Here is a 17,790-nt window from a genome sequence, read left to right as displayed (position 1 = left end):
TTTTAAGACATGCTAGCGCATTCCAGTTTCCCAGTTTGAAGAGCAAAGTCTTAAACTGCAAGAAGGAACAGCCTTATCCCCCACATCAAGAATCTCTTTTCAGAGTACAGCAGTGTAGCACACTAGAAACAATACTAGAAACCCTGGCAGCAGCAATCACCCAGCCATGCAGCAACTTTAAGCTTCTACACAGATCAATTCCCAGTGTGCTTCAGCACAAAAGCCCCAGTTTCACCATAAAGGACGAGGCAGGAACATGCATCTGAGAGGAGGGATCCCCTTCCTTAGCAGCAGTCTACAATTCAGGGTTAGTTTAATGCAACTGTCAAAGTGCAGTTTCATTTTTATAGTGAAGCACTTGATGCCAGTTTCTTCAGACTTTGTTACTGCTAATATTTTAATATTTTTCCCCTGAAGGAATTACTTTCATACCCTTGCCCCTACTGCCATGGATCACCATCACCATTATCCTTTATGCTCTGCTCATATGTATGAAAAATTATAGGATAATTTGGGCCAGAAGGCACATCTGGAAGTCATCCAATCCAACCTCGTGCTCTAAGCAGGGCCTAGCATGATTTGGTGTGTGTTAGTGGTACACAAAGAGACTGAATCAAAAGGAATAGCAGATTTCTGCCATGTATGAATAATTTAAATGCTTTTCCTGGCTAACTTCATGTGCTTGAGTAATGGAAAATGAATGCTTAACGCACAAGCTTTGCTGCTACTTAAGAAAAGTGGGCCATCAGGATATCAATAGGTTCCCTGGAATATTAACTGCCTAAAGCAGAAACTAAACAGAAACCGAAATGCATAACCCACAGGCTATCAAAGGTGCAGTGTAAAAAAGTCCGTATGATTAACAGTTAAAATGCTCAAGTAACTATACACAATAACTAATTTATAAATAATTGTAGATATACATTATAATTCATATATGTTATATTTTGTTGTGATTTTTATAACAGTACTTGCAGTAGCTCTTATGGACACCACAATGCTGATTTTGAACATCAGAACACCTCTTGGATTTTTTTTCTTGCCTGTGTTAACAACTTAAAAATCTGAAAACAGTTTAGAACATTCGTTCTGAAACCTATCATACATCGGGAAGCCTTCTGACATGTGAAGAGATTTTTCTAATGCAGTAGGAATGCATTAGTAACTTTAGGATACCTTCAAAGATATTAGCGTGCTGCTGGGTTCATTATCAAGCACCTTGTCTTCTGATTACCAAGAAAACATGGAGTTCAAGTACAGTGTAATTAAACACACCCTCTTTAACATGTATCTATATAATTACACAAGTATATATACATGTGTATGTATATACACACAAATAAATCTTAGCCTACCACTGAACAAAACTGCTGAAGGATACATGAGGAAAGAGAGGGAGGAAGTAAGTGTCACTTGGAGCACGTCCACTACTTAGCTATCAATTTATCTGAGACAGTACTGGTTCCACATGTCTTTAGCAGCCTTGGGCGGTTTCAAAAGGGAACTTTGCTTTACTTTGTTTTTCTGTCTCTACGACTTGATACACAATAGCTGCTGCTGCTCTGCTGGTTTGAAAGCTCTCACCTGACATGCCACCAGGTGGGACTAAATCTAAGTTCTTAATGCAGAAGTAGCATCCCAGTGACAACAACTCGGACAAGCTGTACACATACTTATGCCAGGCATTCTGTACTTTTCAAGTTCTCCATGCAAACTTAAGCCCTCAAGGTTTGGAGATTGTGGGCAGCTTTTATCTTCACATGAATTTAAGCCCTACTGGAACTATAACATTCCTTATATATAACAGAACAATGAAGTTGAGGTAGGAGTTACCTTTTGCATGGCACAACCAGAAGAAGGTGGCTGTCAGTTTCAACTACCTATCAAGACTAAAGCAATGCTAATTTTCAGGATCTGATAATGAACTCAGGAGACACCAGAGGTCAGAGACCCTATTGCCCCTTCATCTGCTGGCTGGATCTTGTTCACTATGAACAGTCAGTTAAACAGCTGAAGCTTCCAAAGCCACTGCTATCTGTGCTTACTACCTTCTTAATAACGTTTCAATCTTTTTTGTTCTGCAGAATTTTCATAGAAAGAAGTACCTTGCTGATACCCAGATAACTATCAGCTTCAGACCAACAGAAGATTTTCCAAGGAAACATTTGCATGATTTTAACATAAGTAATACAGTTTTCTCTCTACCATGTCAAATGAAAGGCTTTTCCATACTTGCCTAACTTTTATGCCCGACGAGCATGCTCTTCAGTTGCCCAAACAAGTAATATCCACCAGAAGTTACAAAGCAAGCAGAAAGAACAGAGCAATACCAAAGGATTTCAGACACCAGGATAAATGCCTGTTATAATATCTGCTGTGCTGACTTGAGCTCCTGGAGAGCCCAGTGCAGTTTCCCATTCAAAATGTTACTGTTTCAGTAATATTTCTAATATGACTTCAGAGCAACGTGGGACAAATGGTCCTTTAGCTGCAATAACTTAAAGGGAAATTGGTTTGAAACTTAAAAAAACTAAGTTGAATTAAATTAGTTTTTAGGAGATAAATCAGAAGACTCTGGGATTCATTTCTGCAAGTAGTTCCTTATCCCTTCCACCCCACTACAAGAAGGGTGTGTTCAAGTCACTCCAACTCCCTTGAATGGGGGGTGCTGTAAGGGAGAAAGCTGTAGGTAGAAAAACTCAATACCCACAAACTCAAGCCTTTCAAACAAAACAAGTCAGATTTGGAGCGTAAGTATTTGTCTCTTCAACTACTCCTGTCTTCATTTTTGACATTACGTGATGTGGGGTGGATTCCTGAGAAGACAATGGGCCATCCACAGGTGTCTTGTATCAACCCATCAGTATTTACATAGGCAAGTACGATCTTGGTATCAGATGTTCTTACAACAAACAGAAGTAGTCTACGTCCTCATGCAATTCAGCACAGCAAGTCCCACACGTGTTTATGATAAAGCTTTCCACCCTAATGCAAGCAAACCTGTAGGTAGTTAAGAGTAGGAAACATCTTATCTAAAACCTTGTTTTAGTCTGAAGCTACTAGTCACAGCAGCTGCAAGCTGGAGAACCTTCTGAAAAAACGCATTTTCAAAGACAGCTTATTTGGCCATGTGTCCTACTGCTACGCTGTGCTGGGTCTTCTTGGCTAGAGGTCACAGAGTAAGATCTAAGATATTTAACATTCCTCTAAATGTCCTCTCACCTCTGTAGTTGATCTCTGTGCGAAGAAAACATTAGAAGTGTTGTTATACAAGTAGTTAAGTTCTCATGAATTTCACTGATTGTTTTCAGAAAGCCTTAAACTTACTGGGGATGAAACTTCTGTGAGAGAACAAGCATTTGTAAGTCATCTTTCCCTCCTTGTTTCAAATCTTTACAATTACTTTTGGTACATGTGTTTTTACGTTTAAAAGGCCCCAAAACATCCGCTGAACTGACCTAATTTAGTTGCTCATTAATGTGACACAGCTGAACTGAAAAAAAATACCCAAAGCAACCAGGACACTTGCTCACCAGAGTATTGCTCTTCTTAATATCTTCTAAACGCTCCAAGACTGAAGTCAGGTTTGGGTCATCTGATTCTACAAACCATATTGGCGATGAAGAGGGGTAAGACTCCTGTTTAAAAAACAACAAAATAAAAACCACAAAGCTTTTAAAGCTCAATCACACCAACAATTTCACAACATAGTAACATCACCTCATCCTACTCTAAGCCAGGTAACATGGAATAAAAGCAACACAGTAATTTTAGACAACTCAAACGAAGTTGAAAGAAATCCAAGCTAACAGGTTCTCCTAGTATTATGTTCTATTTTCATCTTGATCAGACAATGGACATACGTAAGACAGTACTAAAAAGTTTAAAGCCCTGAGGGCAGGTGGAGCAGGAGGAAGACATTTAGAATCTCAGTACAAATGGTTACTACAAAAAGAAAATCACAAGTAGCACATCTCAAAGAATAAAATTATAACCACCCCATTTTTCTCATGAAAATACTGATTCTTCCAAACAGTATCTGTGAAAGCAACAAAACCTGAAACCTTCTCATTTCCTCCTTAATTGGGATTACTCAAACTATTCAAACATAAGCTCTCAGACTGAAGTAACACAGTTCAAATCTCCTGCCTTGGCGGACAAGTTACAGGCAGATCACAATGCCAAAAAGTGTTCTACCTTTGTACTAACAAGGCTCATGAAGGACTAACCTTCGCTGAAGGATTTCTCAAATAATACAATGCACACAACCCTATCAAGAAAGCTTACAGAAGAGACCTTTCTTTCATCAGTAGATTCCTACAGTTGTTCGGCAGGCACCAATCCTAGCAACAGTGAGATCAAGTGGTTTCACAGGATTAGAAGTGTACCTGATTTTCCAGAATAAACTACGGTCAGAGCACATAGAACCACGGAACAGATACGGCCCAACAACCACTCACACGATCCACGACAAATGATTTTTCTGTCAATAAGATGGCAAGCAGACAGCCCTTCAAAAGGTGCCAGGAAGACGCTTGTTGCTCCTTTCTCCACCAAAACTAGACCATGGACAAACCTAGAATAAGCCGTTTATGGTTTGCATTCAGTACTTATTCCCAGTCTGGAGGGCTATAGAATAATCTCCTCCAATAAACTTGCAGCATATCTTTCATCAGACTGGTAGCACAGGACTGATGATGTGTTTTAATACATTACAGCAGCTATTTGAACATGCTGATGCCTTTTGCATTGAATGACAAATTCTTTCCTCATTCTCTGCTCTCATGTCAATTCATTCCATTTTCTATAATGAATGCCAAGTCCTGCTGTGTACGAGAAAACATACTTGGATTTGATACTGCCTGCGTTGTCAATGTACAGCACATATGAATTACTGTACCCTCCCAAATGCATTAGACATTCTATTTTTAGTCTGCTTTAGCTTTTGAAACATGAATGGGAAGCATGCATTTATCAGAAAGGCTTTTCTTAAACACTGTGTTAAGGACATTCACTCATCTGTAGCACAAAAGACAGAATTTTTGGAATTCTGGAATATGGATATTTCATTTCATATTCCAACTTTTTAGGAGATGTTTAATATTAATAGCCAAATGCAAGTTAGTCTACCTTTCAACTTATTGCAACGCTTTTTGATTCTTCAGACTTACCAACAATTATGTTCTTTTTAACTTAAAAACAAAACATGGCACCAAGTTTTTCTAGATCAAAAATCCATATTTTTGGAACAGCTGAGTTTCACGCGGATATGAGTCACTATATTTTGAAATACAGAATTCACACACAAACTTCAAACATTCTGATCCTGAGATATAAACAAGCTCATGAGTTTGTAATACCACAGTGTGCAATGAAGAACTAAGCCTGTGGTTTGTGAGGTCAAACAACTGAACTTCACAAGAGCTAATTGTGTTGAGAGAATGAAGTCAGCCTTTTCTTCTGTACCTGCATTCTGTAGAGAGGACAGATGGATTTAAGTTAAATTACATAAGAAACACAAATTGAAAAAAAAAGTTGACATTTCATAAAAGGAACTCTAGAATAGCAATTATTTTACAATACTACATACCTGCTGCTCAAAATGCTAATTATTATTTCTCAGCGGCTAAAAACAACTTTATTTTGGACCTATTACTACATAGCTGACCTTGGGTGACGCTGCATCTAGCTTATCTGCACAGACACGATCTGTACCAAGTGGCTGAGCTGTTTTATGCAATTGCTGTAACATAAATGTTCCTGCTCTCCACAAGCAAAAGCAAAAATTCCTCACAAGAGACAAAGGCTGCATGCTCCGATTTGGGCAGCTTTCCTAAGCTAACGCATGCTGTACAGCTTGCGAGCGCAGTGCGATCGCTCAGTAGGCCGTGACACGCGGGGATGACCTCACACCTAGCGTGTATTGAGGCCTGCGGACAAAGGCTGAATGTTTACAGCAACCTAGAGATAATTACAATGCATGGGATCATCACTTCTAGCAAGTCTTTGTGTAACACCAGGACAGACTGGCAGCTTTTTCAGCACAAACACTTCTGGTGCTTCTGTTGCAGAATACAGCAAAAAGAATTTAGCTTACTAACAAGCACACAAAATAAAAAAGCTCCATGCTCCTGCCACTGGAACAATTCAAAAACCTATCAAGTCATCTAATAAACCACAGCTTATTAAGAGAAGACACACAGGATCTCACTGTTCAGATATTCTGTTCCACCTTCTCTAAGATGGTCTACTCACATTTTACTAATTTTGCTTCTCCTGGGTAGACAGATCTGTCATCATAGTACATGCTATCTAAGCTTTCTCATTCTTAACGATAGGTGCTCAGCAGTAAGGCTGTTCTACTTGCCATGTTACACAATCTTTAACTCGCTTTATAGATGATCTACAGCAACACTGCTTTGATGTTAGTAAAAGGACTTGAATGAATGAGCTATTCCTAAATTTTAACAATACTGTTTAAAGGGAAAAATTGTTAAATTAAAAAAAAAAAAAAAAACACAACCTTCCCCCCCCACCAAAAAATAAAAATAAAAATCTTGCTCACCTTCCTGAGATTACAGCAACCTGCATATGATGTTTGCTACGAGGCAACAGAGTAACCCAAATTTCCTTGCACATAAGAGTCCTCTAATCATGACCAATTGTCAGAAAACACATCTGCAGAGTTAGGGTTTAAAATGGCAATTACACACTGACAGTTTTTCATTTTAATTTTCAAATAAACAGATTGTCTTATTTTTTCCCCCTTTTTTATCTCCTTAGTACACTGGCTGAACAAAATATAGCGAATTGGATTTCTGATTGGATTCCATTTTCTAAGATTTTGCAAAATCTCCATCACTGTCAGAAGCTAGTGCTGTTGTTTTTACATCAGCTACAACTAAAAGAAAGCTCATTTTCAGAGCAACACTTATATGCACTGGGGGGGGGCATTAAAAATCAAATTTAATGGAGGGTGGTTTTGGAGAGAACGTCAATTTTACACACCCCTGCTGAATAAGGGGAACACTTCCACTTTTCTTTCTGGATGTTAAGCCTGTATACAACACACTCTTGCTTGCTGAATGCAGATAAACAGCAGGATATACTTTATTCACTAGAGTTGAGTTAACAGAGATCCTTAGATGCTACTACACCACAGAAAGCAAGATTATATTAGTTTTAATTTCCCTACAGTCTTCCTGAAGTCAAAGCCTAACCTGCTCAGGTCAGTACGAATACTTGTTAGAGGTCCCACATTTGGTCAGGAACCTAGTTCACTTGACTACAATACATCCAGCTTTTGAACTTAGGAAATTACTGCGATCCTACCCTCAAGTTCAGCGACTGTCTTGGCATTGACAGCCTGCACTACAAGACAGTCCAAGATGAAGCTGCATGCTTCGGTTAGATCCCTAGGGACTGCAAGAGATTAATCAGCTCTTGACTTTGCAGGAGGCAGGTGAAAGGATCCCATCATCCTGTTCTGCGTGGGTTCTGCTAACACGCTCATTGCTACACAGCCGAATACCTCCAGGAGCACATTAAAACAACGCAACTAACACAGCCGTGGTTTTCCTCTCCCACACAGTCTCCAGGGAATGAGCAGCATTTCTTCCTCTAGAATTGTTTATGTTATTAAATACAGCCACGTTAGAGATGACAGGGTCAAAGGCAGGTGCCTCAGAGAACAGAAAGACCACAACAAACCGCACCTCTATAGGTGCCTGTAAACTTTACTCTGCAATCACAAATTGTTCCAAGCAAAAATAAATTACTTCTCTGTACAAACACGTCCTACTGATTGTAGAAGGCTACCACAGAAGTAACCATAAGGAAACGTTTCCATAAGAGCATGCAGAATGGTTACAGACACTTCAGCCTGCACAACAGATGGCCTCCCGGGCAGGGCAGGGCAGAGCAGTTCCCCTCGCTCTTGTCTCACCAGACTCTTACAAACAGGTGTGCAACGGTCTGCTGCTTGGCGTCTCGCACAGCCATGTTCTGTACAAATGCACATGAACTACAGCACATTTTTAAATGAACTGGAAGCCTAGATAATGAAACACTTTTTGCAACACACATATTCAGTTGAAACTGCCAACATTCATACAATAGCAACCGCAGCACAGCTAAATAAGAGGACAAGTATCTCAATTGTAACTCACTTGTGCAAGAATTATTTCAAGAAGCAATAATCTTGTAACTTGCAGACTCATCTGCACAAGTTCTTTTGTTCCACTCAGGCCCTAGGAATTCTCCTCAAACTACTGCAGAATCCTTATCTTTTTGACTTTGAAAACATAAAGGAGAAAGTGACATTCTGAGGAAAGGAAAAAGAGAAAAAAGATTCCCAGAAAAGGCTTAACCAAACGCTGCTTTCAAACAGGAACATCCAAGAGGCCAGTCATCTCCAAGTTTGTGAAGTAACCTAAGCCACACTTCTGTGATTTACATCCACGTTTCTATCCAGGTACACACATGGTCTCTTGCAGCTCAAACAAGCACCATTACCCTAGAAGAAGCCCCAGCACACACAAGCCAAGTAGAAAATGCACAACACCTCACTTTAAATGGTCATAAATATGAATGCAGATGTGACATTATGGTTCTTATTCTTCTTAGGGTCAAGTCTTCACAGTCAGTCAATTCTTCCAACTCTTTAGCCTACAAGAAATTCCCCACCCATCAATTCTGATGCATGAAACTGCACAATACATTTAGAAAAAGAGCTTTACCACACTGCCTTATCAGTTGTCACATCTTCATCCACTCACCTTATCAAATAAAGGCAGGGGGGTGTACACTGTCAAGTATACCCTAACTGCACAGAATTAAAATACCAGCTGTAAGCTTCAATACAGAAGTGTCACTTTTCTGACAGAAACAAAGTTATTTATCTTCTTCGTGAAGCAACATTTTATTCTCCAGGTCACCATCATAATGCAAAACGCTACCTAACAATCCATTAAAAGAAATTTGCAGAAAAGATGGACGCTAAACATTTCTGTAAGGACCCCAAGCAAAATCCACCAAATGATAACGTACCGCTGCTCAAATACAGCTCTAAGCATTAACACTAAGCACGACTTAGCTAACAGCATAGCAAGCAACAGTTGTTCAAGAGCAGTGTGTAGCCTCCAAAAATTAAAGCTGTTGTTGAGAACCAGCCCAGTTAAGTGAGCTAAGTAACATTCCTTCTCCAGTACAATTAACAGCAAGAAAAGGCTACAGATCATCTGCAGTGAAAATTAAGCAGAGAATGCATTATCATTTAACATTAGGTAACTTGCTTATCAGGAAGAAGGTTACAGAGCTAAGACTCAAATCCAGTGTTGTTTCTTTTATTATTATTATTATTTTTAAACACACCATCTCACAGCAGTCAGATCAACCCATCTCGCTTCTCACACACACAAAAACCCACCACTGTGTGCTTGGACTCTCACCCTGACAGTCAGTATGGCTGGTTTAGAGCTCTCAGGCACCACAGGTTCTTTTCTTTAATGCACGCATTCAAGCTGGCAACGGTTTATCTAGTAAGTAGCTAGACAGGTACTAAAGTTACTCTGCACATCAGATTCTTCAATACTTTTCCTTCATCATTAGCAGGTTCTTTTGCAGAAAGTCACTGAAGGGATTCCAGTTTCTTGAAACATATCAACCATCAAGAGTTATTAATCACCTATTTCTGTAACTACACCTTTTCTGAATGCATTTCTAGGAATCATCAACATGTGCCTCACAAAGCTGGAGTAGCCAAGAATAGCTTCTTGTAAGGCTAGAAGCAGTTCTAACACACCATACTCTTCCCCATCTAACTTCAGATGAAAAGTTTCCCCAGTAGACATGCTCTTGCCTTTAACACTTAAGACAGTTATCCTCATTGTGAAAAGTCTGACGTCACTTCTGCTGTCACCCAAAAATACAGGCTTTCCCTCCCTCCTCTCCACTCGCTTTACCTTCAGAGAATCTAGGCCCTTCGAGTGCCCAAATAGCTCACCCCCATCCTATCGGAGACACAGTGCCTTTGCCCCTCTCACAACTCAACAACTTGCCTCTTTCCCCTCTCCCTTTACAAATGGTCTTTCTGAATACACAGTGAAGAAGCTATCAGAAAATCTGCAACTGCAACACACTCCCCCTCAGAGGGGTTAAGAAGTTGAGAGATCCGGGAGAAAGGGGAATATAGCCCAAACTACATATCGAGAAATCACACACCAACTTCTCTAAGCTTACTTAGAACACCAGGATGTCTTGTATGCACGAGATAACAAAGAAACAAAACATGAAACATGTAATATCATGACTTTAGTACGACACTTAAAGATCACAGCTGGAAGCAGAAAACCAGCATAACATATGCTGAATGCTCACTAACAGCAAAGTGCAACTGAGAACTCTTCTGTTCCTGTTAGCTTCAACTGCACTGCATACAGGCAGCTTGACATAACATCTGAACATTGAATAGCATCTCCTTACTGTAATCAGTCATTTAGTTCTCCAGGTGTGAGCTGGTGACAGGTCATTTTCACTTCTTCTACAGAGCTAACAGCTGAAGAACTACAGTGGAGTGCTTATTAAATAATAAGCAATCATGTCTCTTCAAATGACATATTCCCATTCATAGTATAAAATAAATCAGCTTCAGCCAGGAATTCAGGGTTTTATTAACCTTTCAGAACTCTATGAAGGCAAACAACCTGATAGCACTGCACAGTAATCCACAGAGGCATAACTAAAACAACAGTTCTTTCTGTTCATCAGCTTCTACCAATATTTGTTCCTATTCACAAGTTTTAACTCTTGTTGCCATTTTTAAAACAGTTCAAACACTATCCAGAGAACTGTCTCCCTCTTCTATTCTCCTGAAATCAATTTGATTTTACAGGTAAATAATTCCAGTTCGACTGTTAAGAGTTCAGTTCTCTGAATTTAGGCATCACTGTCACAGACCAGGCAACCGTGTAAACCCACTGGATTGACACCAGCTCAGGTTTCCCACACAGGACCGATCGAACCACTGAGGACCCAGACAGCGCTTGGCAAGCAGCTCTGTTCCCCAGCATTCACTCATTCCTTTGCCCTCTGTTGTGCTGGTACAGCTGTCTGTGCAGCCACATGCTGAACCAGACTGGGAAGTGATCCAGATTAACAATGACCCAGTAAAGAATTTTTATGTGCCAGCCAGGTCCTTAATCCAGTAAAATCAATTCTGGCCACCTCACAAGGCACACAGCCTTTGCTGTTATGGGATCAACAGGATTACGGAGCACACAGGACTCAATCATACTCTGTTCTTCCTATTAACCCTAATTTTTAATACATGTTTGAGGGTACCAACATGTCATCAACAACCAATACCCACAGACATACAACAGACCAAATGCCTGCAGGTTCATTCTAGTTTAAGGCCAACAGAATGAAGTTACTTTATGCAAGCACAAGCGATCAACTTCTGATCCTACAGTGTCCCACTGCAGATCGACTGCAACAGTGAATTTGGAAGTGCAGCCTTATTTGGAGACTAGGACACACCTCATATACTACTCCCTTATTCCTATTTCAGAGGCAGAAAGCTTTGACAGAAGAGCCAGAATTTTACCTCCCCTTCCCAGTTAAAAAAAAAAGTTAAAGAAGCGTATTCTTCCTTCCTATAGGATAAGAAAGGTAATGCCAACTACTGATTTTGACAAATACTGTTGATGACACCAACCAGACACAACAATCACGAAACATCAAATCACTGTTGTGAAGTCAATGAAGTAACCCCACTTGCAGTTTTAGTTTTGTTAAAGTTACTGAATATTAAGAAAAATCACCAGACATCTTTCAATCTTGGACAAAAACCTCCTAGAACAGTTAAAGCAGCATGCCGAATAAAGAGAATATAGATCTTTTATATAACTTAATTATCAAAAGGCAGGGAGAACTCCCGTGAAGACCAGAAACGGTCCCAGTTCTGAAACAATAATGTAAGTAATTCCAGTAAGCAACCCATCTGTAGTAAGGGCAATTTCCTGTAGATTAAAGCCTTAACATATGCTAGCTTTTATATTTGAAGCCCACCACTGGGGCTTTCTAGGATATTTTAGGAGCACTTCACACATTAGAGGGAAGAGTGCAACTGACCTGCAAAGTTCTTAGGAGCTAGGTACAGCTTTTCACACATAGCACAAGTAAGCTGTGGCAAGACACTAAGGTCCTATGTCTTCCAGAGATGAAGGACTTCTCCTCCTCACAACATCCCTTTTCCAATCATAGTGTTGGGACAGACAGAAGTTAGCATCCTCACTCTTCGCATTTTATTTAGTTTTGTTTTGATAAATAAAACAAGACTGAACTTCTCAACTTCTGTTGCTTAAGTGTTATCTTGGAGAAGTTACTCAAGTGCCTTCCTTAAAACTGAAAGCACACCTAATTAGTCAGAAAAGCATGCGTTATGAAAGTAGAGCTCTGCATGCTTTTATTTAATCCTTGTATCCATAGACTGCAAGACAAAGTTCTCAACCTCACTACAGAACATCTGGTGATATTAAAAAAATCTCTGTGGCTTGAACAGGAAGCCTCATTCATTACGTGGTTAGTTCTGTGTACAAATAAATAGCCTTTATAAAAGTTTATCAGCTGTCTAGGCATTAGCTATGAGTGTGTTTGATATTAAAATCTTACGCCTTTGAAGAACTATCTTATGTTCCAAAATACGCACTTTCTGTAGCTACCCAACTTGTCAAAACCTTCAAAGGTAAGATGTTTTCATCCATTCTGGTTTAGAAGGGAAAACAGTCTCCTCCCATCAACTGCAGTTATCTGTAGTCAGCACCCTTTTCAAGTCTTTCTTAGGATCTTCAGCTCTGATTTAGCAGCAGGGCATTTTTCAGTGAAAGCAGAAGATCCTTCTTTCCAGCAGGGAAGGAAGAGCATACCGGGTCAGACATATCACGTGGATTGAATTGTAGATGTACGAGGGATATCATTACACATGAGAACCCTGCATCTGTTTGGGCAAAATCCGCTCCTACACAGAGCTGGCACAAACCCTACCCTACCTTGCAAGTGGTACATAAGGACACAGAATTCAATGGAAATTCTGTGTATGAGTGGAGGGATACTATCGTCAAGCTTCTCTGCAGATTAAAAAGTGAAGTAGGAGTACATCCCCCCTCCCTGAAGCATACTTTTCAGAGTCCAAAGTGGTCTTCCCCCCTCCTTCCTCCGCCCCCCCAGTAATAGGGAGATTGGAATACTGGTATATCAGTTTGGTAAGGTACCAAAAAGAGTGCACTTACCTAAATAATCAAGAACACATTACTCTGAGTAAAGCCACTGATTTGACACTAATTCAAAAAACATGCACGACCAGGATAAATAAAAATACTTGGTAAAGAACAGCAGTTTATGGAACTCGATTAATTGGAATACTGCTGTTACATGAATGAAAAGGAAGCCTGAGAAAAACAGAAATAAAACTCCAGAATGGAGACACTGCTGTTGGCATAACAGAACGGGAATGTGAAGGTACACAGCCTGAACAAGTTCAATAATTAGATAGTTCTGAGGCATAAGAAGCAATGTTCCTGACAGAGGCGACTCCACCCTACAGTGTCTCTTAAAATAATCAGATTAACCACTTAAATTCCAACACAGATCACAACCAGGAAAAGGAAGGACAGACCCGGACAGCGCTTGCCTGTCACTTCATAAAACAGAAAGCTATCAAGTGAAGTGTATCTCGCTTCAATGAGAGGCACTGCTCAGTACCAAAGGTAGACTGTCCCTAGAATGCTGCAGCAAACGCTTAACTTTGACAGATCTGCAAACTCAAATGCAGACAACCAGAATATTGTAGAAATTCCAGGGCAGACTTCTAATCAAACCTTGGAATTTAGTCAAGGACATTGGTGGAGATCCATAGAGTTCCTAAGCAGACATTCTCCCTCACCTCTTCAGGAGAATGTTTCCTCCTTCCTCTGCCTTCTCTCTCTCTCTCTAGATTGGAAAAAAGAAAGAGATCCATTGTGAGGATCAGAGCAACTTAATTATCACATCTCTTCAGACTTAGCACAGAAGCTACTGGGAGCTTCCTTCCCTACCAGACTTTTCTCCACCAGTAACTTCAGCACCTGTACATACTGCTAGACAGCTTTCACTTCAGCTAGAATATTAAGGCGCCCAAATAAAACCAACAAGAATAAAAGCAATTATTCACCTTTGTGTTTTTTCTTCCCCTTAATAGTATTATTGAGTGTCCAGACATTCAAACTAATGTAAGCTTTTGCCGAGTAAGAGAAATATCCTTGAAGGCTTTATTATTATTGTAGAGGTTGAACTGGTTAGAAGCAGCACACAACCAAAGTTACATATTTGCACTACAAACCCAGAGCATGAGGACAACTGCTTCTGAGGCAGAGAGTGAGTCTCCTCAAATAAACCTTTACTGCTATCTTTATAGTCTTACCAGTTTATTTTAGTACCATCATTTGAAGTTCTAGTTCCCACAGTACCTTGATTCTGCTCTCCAGAAGCTCTGCGCACCAAATGAAGCACAGTTAACAAGACTTACACCTTTCTCATTTACAGTACCTACAGAAAAAAAAAAAAAAAAAAAAAAAAAAACTGGAGGCAATTAGGAGTCAGAGCCAATAGACCCAATTCAGGGGGGGTTGGGGAGGGCAGAGAAGAACAAACAGAACTTCTTTCACACTTTGAGCTTTAACACCTGTATCAAAAGACTAGGACAGAAGTCCAGAGGCCAGCTCTCTCTTTTTGGCTCTCTCATGAGCTTCCCCCTTGTTTCAAGAGAACCATCCTCTGTATCTGAAGTTGCCCTCTCCCATATATTTTTAGCAGAGGGGGAAAATAACCATCTACCTCAAAGAGCCAAAAATTAGTCAACACTGGAAAGAACCAAGCTGCTCACAGAAACTGTGAGACAGAAGTTTCAAGAACCTCGAGTACATCTTCTTTTCAAAGCAGAAGCCTTGGCTCTAAGGTTTGAAACAGCTCTTTTCCTGTTCTTTTTGGAAGCACGCATGCCACAATTCTACTGGCACACAAAAGATCTCTTGACTTTTAGGGTAAGCAACTGTAGTGGCCAACTGCAGACCCACCTTCCTCAACAACACTGAACAATACCAACCGTGACCTAAGCCTGTTTATTACTTGCACTGGCACACCTCAACCAAAGGCCTACAAGTAGGCGGGCATATCTTGATGCAAAATAAGAAAGAATTACCATCAGAAGTACTTAGGACAAAGCAGAAGCAGAAATACACAACAGCACAAATCCAAGGCACCAAAACCTTAGGCCTTCCCTGTTAGTTGTCACTTGACAAGACGACATAACCCACTGAAATCAACTGTCTGCTGATGGTGTACAATCATCAGGTGTTTCATTTAATTCTTAAAGAAGATATTTATGAAATAGATCATGCTGGGGGGGCAGACGGCCAGACTTCTCAGTAATGGAACACTCTCTATTGAATAAATAATATTTAAATTAAGTCATACAATCCCGTGTCTGATATGTCATACCTAAAAACAAGAACACCAAAGTAACTTGCTCATTTTACCATTAACAAAATCTTATGTCTCACAGAGGAGTCAGCTAACACAAACACCACAGAACTACACTACGACCACAGAACTGACTTCTAGGTTTCACAGCTAGTCGTCATGAGATGGCTCTCTTAACACATCCCCTTCAATTTATTACTGTATGGCAAGTCAGGATCCTACCAAGCTTATGAGCTGTGACTGCTTTGTATGCATGTTTTCATCTTTCAGTACTCAGGTATTTAGACTTACACACATGCTTCCACCCCCACACTGTCTGAAACTTTCATTCTCTTACAGACAAAAGGAGCCTTGAGAGCTTATGCAACCCAAACATACTAACTGTATTTTCAGCCAGTCAGAACTTTTCAGTACTTTCAAGCTGAGCAGAGCTGATGCATTTAAGCTCACCTGTAAATAGAGGTAGTCCAATAAAAGCGAACCTCCAGTGCTTTCCTGTCTTTGAGTCACAGATACCAACCCATCCAAAGCCTTGGCAGATTTAGGCCCTAACCAGTAACTTTTAACACCAGAGGATTTTACCACACCAAACAACACTGAACGCTTTATTCTGCCCCCCTCCCCCCCACTCATTATAGGGAAGTTTGAGGAAAAAAACAGAGTGAAGGCCCAAAGCAAAGCACACATCGGGGTCCCTCGGCCTGGGGAGAGCTGCCCGTGCCCCCTCACAAGTTTAACCGCCACCATTACGAGACGGCGACTGCTGGGCAGGGAAGCAAGGGCGCTGGGACCGTGCGAACCGCCGCGGAGAATTAAACTTCTAAAGGCACTGAGAACTGAGGGAAGGGAAGGGAAGGGAAGGGAAAGGAAGGGAAGGGAAGCGAAGCCCGGCCCCCAGCCGCGTTTCCCCGCCCGGCCCGGGGCGGAGCGGGCCGCGGGGCCGCAGGCCGCGGCGGTGTGGCGCACTCAGCAAAGCGCCGGCCCCCGCCTGCCTGCCGGGCTGGCCCCGCCGGGGCCCGGAGGAAGGCTGCCCCGCCGCCAGCCGGGCTCCTGCCCCCTTCGGTCGGCGGCCCGGGGCAGCCCGGCGGGGCGGGGAGCGGGGCCCGGGGCGCTCCCAACTTTTGTGCGCGCCGCGGCGGGGCCGGGAGCGGGGAGGGGAGCGCGGAGCCCCCCGGGGAAGCGGCCCCGGGCGGGCGGAGGCCCCCGGCCGGCCCCAGCTGCTGAGTCACCCCCCGCGCCCCCTGCCCGCGCCCCGCAGACAATGGCGAGGGCGGCCCCTGCCCTGCCCGGCCCTTGCCCCTTCCCCTGCCCGGCCCGCACCGTGATGTTGCAGTGGATGGTGAGCGGCGGCGGCGGCTGCGGGCCGGAGCCCGGCGGCGGCGGCAGGAGCACGAACTGGCAGTGGAGCTCGTCCAGCTTCCAGGAGACGATGCGGAAGCGCTCGTGGTCCTTGTCGAAGATGGACTCGAGGAACTTCAGCTCGGCCTTGAGCCCTGACACCGACATCCTGGCCTCATCTCCGGCTGCGGCTCCGGGCCCGGGCCTGCGCCGCCTCGCCTCGCCCCCGCGGCTGCTCTGCCCGGGCCGGCCCCGGCCCCGGCCCTGCCCTGCCCCTGCCCCCGGCCCTGGCCCTGCCCGCGGGGCGGAAGATGGCGGCGGGCGGGGGGGCCGGGGCAGCCCCAGCCGGCGCGGAGACGGCGAGCGCGGCGGCGGCTGCCTTTGTACCAGCCTGCGGCGCCCGCTCGCTCGCTTAAAAGGGCAACAGCGCGGCCCGCTCCCCCCGCTTCGCTTCGCTTCGCCTCGCTTCCTTCCTTCCCTTCCTTCCTTCCCTCCCCGGCGGGCTGGGCCAGCCCCGCCAGCCGCCCCGCCCCGGCCCGGCCCGGCCCTGCCTCCTCCCGCTGCCCGGGGACCGCGGCGGGGCCGGGCCGGGCCCCGCTCCTCCCCCGGGGCCGCCCCCGCCGCTGCCCTCGCCCCCCGGTGCTCACCTGGGCCGCTCCGCCTCCTGCCCCGCACCGCTCGGGGCCCGCCGCTCGCCCCCGGTGCCCTCAGCCCTGCTAGCAGCCGGCAGCGGCTCCCGGCCCAGCGCTTCTGAGGGCCACGCACAAAGCCGCTCGGGGTCCAGCTTTGCGAGCTGCAAAGTAGCGCCAGAAGCCCGTTAGAAGTGCTCCCGTTGCTCCCCAGTGCCTCTGGAACAGCTTGTACGTTCTACCCAAAGAAAAGCAGAGTGAAGCCTGAAAGCAGAGCCAAGTGAATGCTCACTACGTTCAGGGATCA

At 43.3% G+C, this 17,790-nt stretch overlaps 1 protein-coding gene across 2 annotated transcripts in view; it reads right to left on the bottom strand.

Moving 5' to 3' along the window:
* The window catches only part of UBE2Q2 (ubiquitin conjugating enzyme E2 Q2), a 40,491-nt gene extending 23,132 nt beyond the window's left edge, over positions 1-17,359 (bottom strand). Inside the window, exons 1-2 of one of the 2 annotated variants that reach the window (XM_035335674.1) lie at positions 16,837-17,354; positions 3,534-3,638 (exon numbers count right to left, since the gene is read on the bottom strand). In XM_035335674.1, coding sequence (XP_035191565.1) covers positions 3,534-3,638; positions 16,837-17,022 — 291 coding nt within the window. In that variant the 5' untranslated portion in view covers positions 17,023-17,354. Of the gene's footprint in view, positions 1-3,533; positions 3,639-16,836 lie in introns of both variants that reach the window. The other variant, XM_035335675.1, reaches the window with a different exon arrangement.
* Between the last annotated feature and the right edge of the window lie 431 nt (positions 17,360-17,790).

Source organism: Oxyura jamaicensis, chromosome 10 (assembly GCF_011077185.1).
Source record: "Oxyura jamaicensis isolate SHBP4307 breed ruddy duck chromosome 10, BPBGC_Ojam_1.0, whole genome shotgun sequence".
NCBI classification, from domain to species: domain Eukaryota; kingdom Metazoa; phylum Chordata; class Aves; order Anseriformes; family Anatidae; genus Oxyura; species Oxyura jamaicensis.
Note: the sequence above shows the minus strand (reverse complement) of the source record. Positions and strands in the feature narration are given on the sequence as shown.